This window comes from Physeter macrocephalus, unplaced genomic scaffold (genome assembly GCF_002837175.3).
Source record: "Physeter macrocephalus isolate SW-GA unplaced genomic scaffold, ASM283717v5 random_1651, whole genome shotgun sequence".
Classification (NCBI taxonomy): Eukaryota; Metazoa; Chordata; class Mammalia; order Artiodactyla; family Physeteridae; genus Physeter; species Physeter macrocephalus.
The window spans coordinates 10,177-21,099 of record NW_021146766.1 but is presented as its reverse complement, the minus strand read 5'-3'; the positions used below and the strand labels follow the sequence as shown (position 1 = coordinate 21,099).

Sequence of the window (10,923 nt, the reverse complement as noted above, 5' to 3'; positions counted from 1 at the left end):
GGCCCGCATACCACAAAAAAAAAAAAAAAAAAAAAAAAAAAAAAAAAAAAAAAGCAGTCTAAAGAATACATAAGGCCAATATCTGATTTCTTGAAAATTCCAACAGAAATAGATTAAAGCATAAAAACACCCTTAAGCTTATATTTAAAACAGGGCATTTAAACCTCCACAAGTATTTCTCTACATAATCTCTCCTAATGACATAATAGCTCTGGGCAATACAGGAGGAATGTGAGGGTGGCGACAAACCACCCTGGAAAGCCTGGAAAGAATAATATGATTTTTAACTATATTTCTTTCATATTTGTATGAATTAAAAGTCAAGAGTGAAAACAGTATTTTCCAAAATAAGAATACTGGGTTATCACTTCTACACATTCTTTATTTACCTTTATTTTTACTAAGAGACTATTGACAGACTGTGAAGCTTAATTGTTTTTCTATGTAGTGGTGATTCACAATCTTCTCCCTTCTTTGTAACCAAGGGCATATATAGGCCTTCTCCAACAAACTGGCTCACATTTACTCTACAGTTAAAAACAATTATTTAAAATTAATTTTACATCCTCTTAAGGGATTTAAAATTTTTTAAAGATTCAAAACTAATTTTACATCCCTTTAAGGATTTTAAATCGTTTAAAGATTTAAAACCCAAACTTAAAGTTGTTTTTTTTGGTGGGGGGAGGGGGGGCCATGCACCACTAGGCAGGCGGGATCATAGTTCCCTGAACAGGGATCAAACCCGTGACCCTCTGCGGTGGAAGCGTGGAGTCTTAACCACTGGACTTCGAGGAATTCCCAAGAAAAGTTTCTTTTTCCCCTTGGTCATAGAGGTCTAGTTAGCCTCCTCTGCATTCTCCCTTTGCATACACTGCCTTTACCCTGTCAGGGACTACCTGCAGTTTTTACTGCTCTCCACAATTTGACAAAAAGGAGGCAAGGACCAGTAACCCCGTGCACCCTCTCTTCTATTAAATCCATGCATGAAAAAATGAGGCCCTGGGTTTCCGTGGTGGCGCAGTGGTTGAGAGTCCGCCTGCCAGTGCAGGGGATGCGGGTTCGTGCCCCGGTCCAGGAAGATCCCACATGCCGCCGAGGGGCTGGGCCCGTGAGTCATGGCCGCTAAGCCTGCGCGTCCGGAGCCTGTGCTCCGCAACGGGAGAGACCACAACAGTGAGAGGCCCTCGTACCGGAAAAAAAAAAAAAAAAAAAAAAAAAGAGGCCCTATGGAAATTTATTTTACTCAACTCAACACCCCAAGTTGGAAATTACTTCTAAATTATCCACACATAAAGTTTAGGTAAGCTTTTTCCAAGAATAAAATTTAGTAAAGTATACATATTTTAAGACTCTAAAGTCAACATACAAGCCAAAAAAAATCTTAAGCAATATAGTAGGTTCAAATATTAGCTGAAGAGCCTGCATTTCTTAGTGAGTTTCTATACTTTTCTTCCATTAAAAAATAAAACCAGGGACTTCCCTGGTGGTCCAGTGGTTAAGACTCCTCACTCCCAATGCAGGGGGCCTGGGTTCGATCCCTGGTCAGGGAACTAGATCGTGCGTGCTGCAACTAAGAGCCTGCATGCCACAACTAAAGATCCAGGGCACGGCAACGAAGATCCTGCAGGCGGCAATGAAGATCCTGCACGCTGCAGCTAATACCCAGTGCAGCCAAATAAATAATTTTTTTTTAATTTTTAAAATTTATTTTTGGCTGTGTTGGGTCTTCGTTGATGCACGTGGTCTATCTCTTGTGGTGAGCAGGAGCTACTCTTCGTTGTGGGGCTTCTCATTGCAGTGGCTTCTCTTGTTATGGAGCACGGGCTCTAGGCACGCGGGCATCAGTATTGCAGCATGCAGGCTCAGTAGTTGTGGCTCATGGGCTCTAGAGCACAGGCTCACTAGTTGTGACGCATGGGCTTAGTTGCTCCGCGGCATGTGGGATCTTACCAGGGATCAAACCCATGTCCCCTGCATTGGCAGGTGAATTCTTAACCACTGCGTCACCAGGGAAGTCCCATAAACAAATATTTTTTTAAATAAATAAAAACAAAAAAACTTAAGTTGAATAATAAAGGGTCATAGCGTGAGGAATGCAGTGCTCCAACCATAGTGTTATGAATGTCATTTTCATCTCTTCTATAATAATGTAAAAAGTGTTTAAAAAGTAAAAGTTTTAGGGATTTCCAAGCATTACTAAGATTAAATAAGTTCCCTCCAGATAAAAATTCCAAAATAGGGCTTCCCTGGTGGCGCAGCGGTTGAGAGTCCACCTGCCGATGCGGGGGACACGGTTCGTGCCCCGGTCCAGGAAGATCCCACATGCTGTGGAGCGGCTGGGCCCGTGAGCCATGGCCACTGAGCCTGCGCGCCCGGAGCCTGTGCTCCACAACGGGAGAGGCCACAACAGTGAGAGGCCCGCGTACTGAAAAAAAAAAAAAAAAAAAAAACCGAAATAAATAACTTCCACTCCCAATGGAACAAAATGTAATTGCAGAGCTTTGGTAATAAACCTTATCAAGTGACAGCAATAAGTTCTATAGTGGTTTCACTTTCTGATTAGTCAAAATTATCTTTGAAAACTCACTCATGTAGTAGGACTCATGTCTTTGGAAGCTCAATGTTAATGTCTTAGGCTTCTTTTTGCGTTTAGCCTATGGACACCCTGCTCTGAGTCATGGAGGTCATAAGCTGATGCAGCTGGGTGGATGCAAGCAGGAAAGACAATGGAAAAAAAGAGATTTCTTGCCCCCACCTCCATACAGTACAATTCCAGTACGCGTATATGGTAGGACTGAATTGTGTCCAGCTGATTCTTAGTCCTTAAATAAAACAATATAATTTGGAGTATTTAGTAGCTGAAGATCTGCAGTTTTTGCAGATCTTAATAACCACTTGAGGGAAAAAAAATACAAATAATAAGAACTGTTAGGGCTTCCCTGGTGGCGCAGTGGTTGAGAAGATTCTCAGCCTGCCAATGCAGCGGACACGGGTTCGAGCCCTGGTCTGGGAAGATCCCACGTGCCGCGGAGCAACTAGGCCCGTGACCACAACTACTGAGCCTGCACGTCTGGAGCTTGTGCTCCGCAACCAGAGAGGCCGCGACAGTGAGAGGCCCGCGCACCGCGATGAAGAGTGGCCCCCCCTCGCCGCAACTAGAGAAAGCCCACGCACAGAAACGAAGACCCAACACAGCCAAAAATAAATAAATAAATAAAATTAAAAAAAAAAAAAAAAAAGAACTGTTAGGTGTAAGTAAAGAAATAGCAATTTTTATGAAATGTAAATCTCAAAAGTTGCCATAGCCATCTTAACTTCCGACCCAAAGTGGTCGGAATTTGAAATTGGAAAATTTCAAATTTGAAATTTGAAAACAGTGGGAGAATTAACTACACGCATTTTACTATACAGATCAATACATATGACATTTGCTTCATCACTTATTCATCATCCTCTGGGTATGAAAAATATTAACTCAGGATTCCCTTCCACAAGCACTTACAAGACTTCTGCTCGGCTGAAAAATGGAGTTGAAAGAAACAAACAAAAACATATAATTTAATTGGAGCCACGATATCCACACATGAAAGGACTAACACATAAAACAACACACAATAACCTGGAGTTAATTTAGTGGAAAGAAAGGATCTGTTGTTTCTTATTATTGCACATCTCCCACTGAAGGTGTTCAATAAATTCTACCAACTTAGGAGATGACTTTTAAAGTAAGTGTAATGAAAAAATAGGCACTTTTGTTCTTTAAATACTCGTTCATTCACATCCATTCCCCCGCCCTCCACCCCTCTCTCTCTGGCTGTGGGATGGCCAGAGAGGCAGGAATACTAAAAGTGAAACGCTACACTGAATTGACCAGAAAAACTTGGTAAATAACTGACTGAGAAAGTGAACACTGAGATGAGTTAGTAGTTAGTGATGAATCCAAGAAGGCGCTTAGCCACTTACCCAGAGATTTACTTAATGAGAATGGATCGCAGGTTTCCACAGGTCATTCCACTGCCAGTAAGAGAGTCGTGAACCTTGGATCCCTTTTTTCACTAGTCAACAGTCACCCTCACCTACACGCGGAGTACATATTTGGCACTCAACAAATCTTGATTGAATGAAAACCTATCTCATTCATACTGGTACCCAACCACAGAGTTATGGGCCCACAAATTCCTTCCCAAAAGCCTTACGACTTAACCCAAAGAGCTGAGAAAGCAGAGTCGAAAGCTCTGGGGATCTCTGTAACGACTGGGAATGATCAAGGGCCAATGAAGCCTACAGTAACCCGACTTCCCAAAGAAAGCTTAGGGAACTGACCTACAGCTAGTAGGCTTCGGCTTCGCCAGGACGTACCCGACAGGCCGCAGGCCGCAGGTCCACAGCCTCCCACCCGGGGGCGCTGAGAGATCCGGGGGTATTCCCCCCTAAAGTTAGTACCTGTGAAGCTGCGACACAGAGAGTAGCTCGGGGCTCTCATTACGGAGGCCGGGGCCTGGGGCCGGCCAGCTGCGCCTCCTGGCTGAGAGCTCCGCGCTCCGGAGCTGCACTGACAGCACGGGTCGCAGATAATACCTCACGCCTCAGGAGCCTCGTGGCTCGCAGGCCCCGGGAGTTTTGTTCCCAAGACTGCGCGAGTTGTTGCACTCACGTCTACAGGCGCTCTTCAGGGCTTCCCTCACAGCTCAAGTGATCACTCCTGCCTTCATCCCAGCAGCCGGTCGCTTCCCGGCGCCGCCATCCTTACTGTTTGTTTTCATCCGCTTCGGTGACGGCAGGGGGAGGAAGAGGGCTATGGGGGAAATACAGCTATCTAACCTCAGCCGCACTTTCGGCACAGTATGGATGACCTACTTAATCTCTTTCCTCTTTGACGTTCTCATAAAAACTGGTTTCCTTACCATGTAAGTCTGATTCACCAATATCTTCAAGCGTTTCAGAAAACAAAGGCGTAAAGAGGCGGTCTTTGAAAGAGCGTGAACCTTTGGGCCGTGTGTGGAATGTACGCCGGCGAATCGCAGGTCGCGGCGGCAGCTGCAGGGAGGTCGCGGCTTGGGGCGGGCGGTGACGTGAGAGGGCGGTGCCTACACAGAGCGCCGTGGCAGCTTCTGCTCGGCCGCCGGTTCCGGAGGAGGGCTGGAGCCGGCTGGGTGGGTGGGGGAAGTGCGGCTGGTAACCTGGCAGCCGCCGAGAGGTGGGTGAGCGGCCTCGGCTGACTTTGAGTGGCCGGGGCAATCACACTTCCGTATCCACTTCTAAGACATCTTTTTAAAAGCCTTAGAGGTGGAGTGTCCTCTCAGCCCTAGCTCTCCCAGCCTCTTCTTTTGCGCCTTCCTTCCAACCCGTCTGGTCTTCCCTACTTCCTGGCCCTCAGCCTCACGATTTGGATTTCTTGGGGTGAGGGGAAAGGCTTTTGTTACAACACAGAATCTCCGTCTACCAGCGTGGGTCGTGGGCGATTTTTTGCCCCTTCTTCCCTTGTTAGACTAGTTTGAATAACGACACTCCCCCCTCCCCGCCCCCGTCTCTTACCCCTTACTTATCAGGTGGAGCCAGAGGGCTTTGGGTAGTGAATCCTGCCGTGACTAATCCCTGTCCTGGGTAGCTATGACTTACGTCAGCTGCTTCGTGGCCTGTATAGTTAGGAGCAGACCTCTTTTACTTTGTGGATAATTATGCCATCACCTCCATTAATCTTTTGTTCTTGCCAGTTCAAATGCCAGGCATTAAATGAGCCACCAAAATTCAGCTCCCATTCTCCTTCAAACCAAAGCAAGCCTGTTGTGCAGCCATGAGTTAGTGGAGAAAAACCGAGTTACAGTTATAGCACCTTTTGAACAAAATGGAAATTTGATCTGTTGTAGCCTTTGAATCACTTTTTTTTTTGATGTGGGTGATTTTTAAGGTCTTTATTGAATTTGTTACAATACTGCTTCTGGGTTTGTTTGTTTGTTTTATGTTTTTGGTTTTTTGCAAGTCATGTCGGATCTTAGCTCCTCCACCAGGGATCAAACCCACACCCCCTGCCTTGGAAGGCGAAGTCTTAACCACTGGACCGCCAGGGAAGCCCCTGAATCACTTTAAAGTCTTTGGTAGGTTTCTAATGTTTTTTTGTTTTTTTCTTTAACCTTTACAGAGAGAAGATTATAAATGCCAGAGCCATTTAAATGATGGTTAGCTGTTGAATTCTGACACTTCCTTAAATACCTTCTTGCACCAACATCTTCAGTGCGAAGAGTTCAGGAAAAGTAGCAGAGGGCAGGAGAGACAACAGTTACATGTACCATGGCTATACCAATAACAGTACTTGACTGTGATCTCTTGCTATATGGCCGAGGTCACCGGACATTGGACCGCTTTAAGCTGGATGATGTGACAGATGAATACTTGATGTCCATGTATGGGTTTCCTCGACAGTTCATTTATTACTTGGTGGAGCTCTTGGGGGCGAGTCTTTCTAGACCTACTCAGAGATCCAGGGCTATTAGCCCAGAGACACAGATCCTTGCAGCACTGGGCTTCTATACCTCAGGTTCCTTCCAGACTCGGATGGGAGATGCTATTGGAATCAGTCAGGCATCTATGAGTCGATGTGTTGCCAATGTCACCGAAGCGCTTGTGGAAAGAGCTTCGCAGTTCATCCGCTTTCCAGCTGATGAAGCCTCCGTGCAGGCTCTGAAGGATGAATTCTATGAGTTGGCAGGGATGCCAGGGGTCATAGGGGTGGTTGACTGTATCCATGTGGCAATCAAGGCACCAAATGCTGAAGACCTTTCCTATGTGAACCGCAAAGGTCTTCATTCTTTAAACTGCCTCATGGTGTGTGACATCAGAGGGGCACTGATGACTGTGGAGACAAACTGGCCGGGGAGTCTCCAGGACTGTGCTGTGCTACAGCAGTCTTCTCTCAGCAGTCAGTTTGAAGCTGGGATGCACAAAGAGAGCTGGCTGCTTGGTAAGTCTGCAGGTGTAAATGCTTCATTTTTGTAACTATAGAAAAAAGTTTGGGCAGAGTAGAATGAAATATAGGGGTCTATAGACCTGAGACTCAGTCCTGTTGGGTTTTAAACACGACCTCAGATGAGAACTCTCTGAGCCTTAATTTTTTTTTTTTTTAAGCAGGACTGAAAGAGAAGTAATGTCTTTTTTTTTTTTTAAGTCTTTATTGAATTTGTTACATTATTGCCTCTGTTTCATGTTTTGGGTTTTTGGCCTCGAGGCATGTGAGATCTTAGCTCCCTGACCAGGGATGTAACCCACACCCTCTGCATTAGAAGGTAGAGTCTTAACCGCTGGACCACCAGGGAAATCCCCAGCCTTAATTTTTTTAAATCAACATCTAAAGGACACTTGTTAACATTTAAAAACATACAATTTGACCCAGCTCTTCTTGGAGGTACATGTTCAGAAATATGTAAAACAAAATTACAGGCATTTGCATCGCAGCAGTGTTTTGTACTCACAAACAACAATAGCAACAACAACCCTACAAAAGCATTCCCCTTAAATATAGCCAAGATACTTATCAATGCAGATCTGGTTAAATACAGTACATCCATACAATTGAGCCTTAATTTTTATCATCTGTAAAATGGTGAAAATAATGCTAATGGCAGTAATACTTACTGTTAGGATTAGGGAATATATATGAAAGTTCACTCTAAAGTATTGTGCAAATGTATTATTTTTGCCATTGGTGATTGTTACCATGATATCTATATGAAAATGATAGTAGTGCATTTATACAGTTCTTATGGAAACTCACTTCATAGATCTGTTTGCCTGAGTGCCCTCGGAAAGCCTGGCTTAATGATCTGAGTAGGACAAGAACCTATTCAGTACTGAGCAGTGCAAACTGATGTGACTGTAGAGCTGGGAGGAATACAGTTAGTTAACAGTGGTGATAAAACTCTCCAGCCTGGCAGCTTTCTTTTTTGTTGTCGTTTTTTTTTTTTTTTAAAGCACCATTCTATGTGAGCAATAGGACAAGGGTTATCTTGGACACAACATGTTATGTGGGAGATGAAGGCACATTAAGAATTGGAAGACCTCTCTTTAAGGCCACTAATCATGTCTGCACTGCACATGCTCATAATACAGTGTTTTACATGTAATAAACACTCAGGAATTTTTCTCTTTAATGTGCGGACTGGCAGTTAAAGAAAAACCTCCCCGTGGGACTTCCCTGGCAGTCCAGTGGTTAAGACTGCACACTTCCACTGCAGGGGGCACAGGTTTGATCCCTAGTCGGGGAACTAAGATCCCACACGCCACACGGGGCAGTCAAAAAAAAAAGAACCCTCCCACCCCCGCCCACTGTTCCAAGTGAGGAGAAGAGGCTGCTGTCACACTGATTGGTTTAGAGCTGCCGGGGTACCATGGGTAACATCTTGGAACTTAACTGATTTTCTTCAGTTGTTTCTTCTACACACTGTCGTCAGTGCCCCACCTTCTCGTTACCCTACTGGAACTTTGTCTTAATCCCACCTTTTGCCTACTCTGAACTTTCAAATTCCATGTTCATACAACTCACACCAAGAAGTGAAGGGAAGACTGTTTGCAAGTGCCTCATCCAACTACTTCTTCCACGGCTGGGGAAGTACTTGGGTTCCAAGCTGATTTCTTGTGAAATCACTTTGGTACCCTAACTCTAAAGCCAGCTAAGGGGACTTCCCTGGTGGCGCAGTGGTTAAGAATCCGCCTGGGGCTTCCCTGGTGGCGCAGTGGTTGGGAGTCCGCCTGCCGATGCAGGGGACGCGGGTTCGTGCCCTGGTCCGGGAGGATCCCACGTGCTGGGCCGCTGAGCCTGTGCGTCCGGAGCCTGTGCTCCGCAACGGGAGAGGCCACAACAGTGAGAAGCCCACGTACAAAAAAAAAAAAAAAAAAAAAAAGAATCCGCCTGCCAATGCAGGGGACATGGGTTCGAGCCCTGGTCCGGGAAGATCCCACATGCCACGGAGCAACTAAACCCGTGCGCCACTACTGACCCTGCACTCTAGAGCCCGCGAGCCACAACTACTGAGCCTGCGTGCCTCAACTACTGAAGCCCACGTGCCTAGAGCCCGTGCTCCACAACAAGAGAAGCCACTGCAATGAGAAGCCCGTGCACCGCAATGAAGAGTAGCCCCCACTCACCGCAACTAGAGAGAGCTCGCGCACAGCAACGGAGACCCAATGCAGCCAATAAATAAACAAATAAATAAATTTAAAACACATTGTTTCTCATTTAAAAATAAATAAATAAAGCCAGCTAAAAATGATTGAGCACTTAGAATTTGTCAGGCGATCTTATAAGCACTTTGCATTGGATTATCTCACTTAATCCTTATAAAAACTCTTAAGGAGTTAAACACTAATATCAACATTTTCACAGAAGAGGAAATTAAGCACAGAACATCTGTGTCATTTGTGTTTATGTTTTAAACTGTATCATATGAGGAGTTACTCTATTTGGCAAATGATCCTTTTGTTAGGACTTCAAGGTCATGTATGAATTACTGATTTTCTTTTCCTTCACCCCTTGGGACCCCAGATTCAGTTGGAATTATGACTTTAAAGTAGTTTGTTAGTTGTTTACAGGACATAGTTGAAAATAGGTAAAAACTTGGACAAATTTTTTTTTATTTTTCTGATTCCCCTCTTTACAGAAAGAGTGGAAGTGGAAGAGATGGATATTGCAACAACATTTAACAAGTGTTTACTAAGGCCAGCTTTGGTACCAGGCCACACACTAGGCACTAATGATGCTGGGAAAGTATACCCACAGAAGTTGATGATGTGGAAATCGACTCCCTTAGTACTATCAGTTCCAACACAGACCCCTTGGAAATCCTCCATGAGCTGTAACAGGCAAACTAGTTTGAAGACCCTTTAACTAGTATAGTGTTTCACAAATTTTCCAGATCAAAAGAGTTATCTGGGAAATTTACTTAAGATGTACACTTCTGGGCCCCACTTCAAACTTAAGGAATGAGAATCTTCAAAAAAAGAATCTGGACATCATTTTTAACATGTGCCCTAGATGATTTGTAATGAATAGATGTTTGGAAAACACTGGTCTGGATGTGTAGGGAAGACTGGCAGGATTATAAGGAATGACAAGATGTTAGAAGAGAGAGGGAGATAAGATGGTTGATTGTGGGACTTCCCTGGTGGCGCAATGGTTAAGAATCCGCCTGCCAATGCAGGGGACACGGGTTCGAACCCTGGCCCGGGAAGATCCCACATGCCACGGAGCAACTAAGCCCGAGCACCACAACTACTGAGCCTGCGCTCTAGAGCCCGTGGGCCACAACTGCTGAGCCTGCATGCTGCAACTGCTGAAGCCTACACGCCTAGAGCCCGTGCTCTGCAAAGAGAAGCCACCGCAATGGGAAGCCCGCGTACCGCAATGAAGAGTAGCTCCCGCTCGCCGCAAATAGAGAAAGCCTGCACGCAGCAACGAAAATCCAACGCAGCCAAAAAAAAAAAAAAAGATGGTTGATTGTATCTTAAGAACACCATCAGATTTGTAGAATGGTACTAGATTTGCCAAACCTAGAGCTAGCTGTGACTCCCCCTTGTTTTTTTTGGTTTGTTTGTTTAGCATATTTTCATCTTGGGTGTCATCCCTTCATTTCCTCATTCTCGTATGCCACTTCAGAGGGCATCACCTAATTCCTCTTCTCTAAATGTACCTGCTCCTACAAACAATTCAGCCTGAATTATTTCTTCAGCTCTTGGGCTAATCTTGTTAAGCAGCTTTGGGTAAGATCTGCCAGAATGTCTCTTGAATGACTGATCATGTAAGCAATTGTAGTCTGTTTAGGAATTCTGATCCTAATCCCTTCCTGAGTGTCTGTCTTCCAGTGGTGCTTGGATTATAACCAGTTAATGATGATGATGGAGCTTTTCTTTTTTTTTTTTTTTTTTATGTGGTAC

The 10,923-nt window shown here is 44.8% G+C and overlaps 1 protein-coding gene and 1 long non-coding RNA gene across 2 annotated transcripts in view; one reads left to right on the top strand and one right to left on the bottom strand.

The window, feature by feature from the left end:
- Positions 1 to 405: 405 nt before the first annotated feature.
- Positions 406 to 4,813, bottom strand: LOC114485499 (uncharacterized). Its single transcript, XR_003678912.2, has 3 exons — positions 4,655 to 4,813; positions 3,964 to 4,076; positions 406 to 527 (listed from the first exon to the last, which is right to left on the bottom strand). It is a non-coding gene; the product is annotated as an uncharacterized lncRNA (long non-coding RNA).
- A 297-nt stretch (positions 4,814 to 5,110) lies between these two features.
- HARBI1 (harbinger transposase derived 1) overlaps positions 5,111 to 10,923 on the top strand; it is a 9,856-nt gene continuing 4,043 nt past the window's right edge. Inside the window, exons 1-2 of the mRNA XM_007125003.2 lie at positions 5,111 to 5,197; positions 6,140 to 6,958. Coding sequence (XP_007125065.1) covers positions 6,289 to 6,958 — 670 coding nt within the window. The 5' untranslated portion in view covers positions 5,111 to 5,197; positions 6,140 to 6,288. The remainder of the gene's footprint in view (positions 5,198 to 6,139; positions 6,959 to 10,923) is intronic.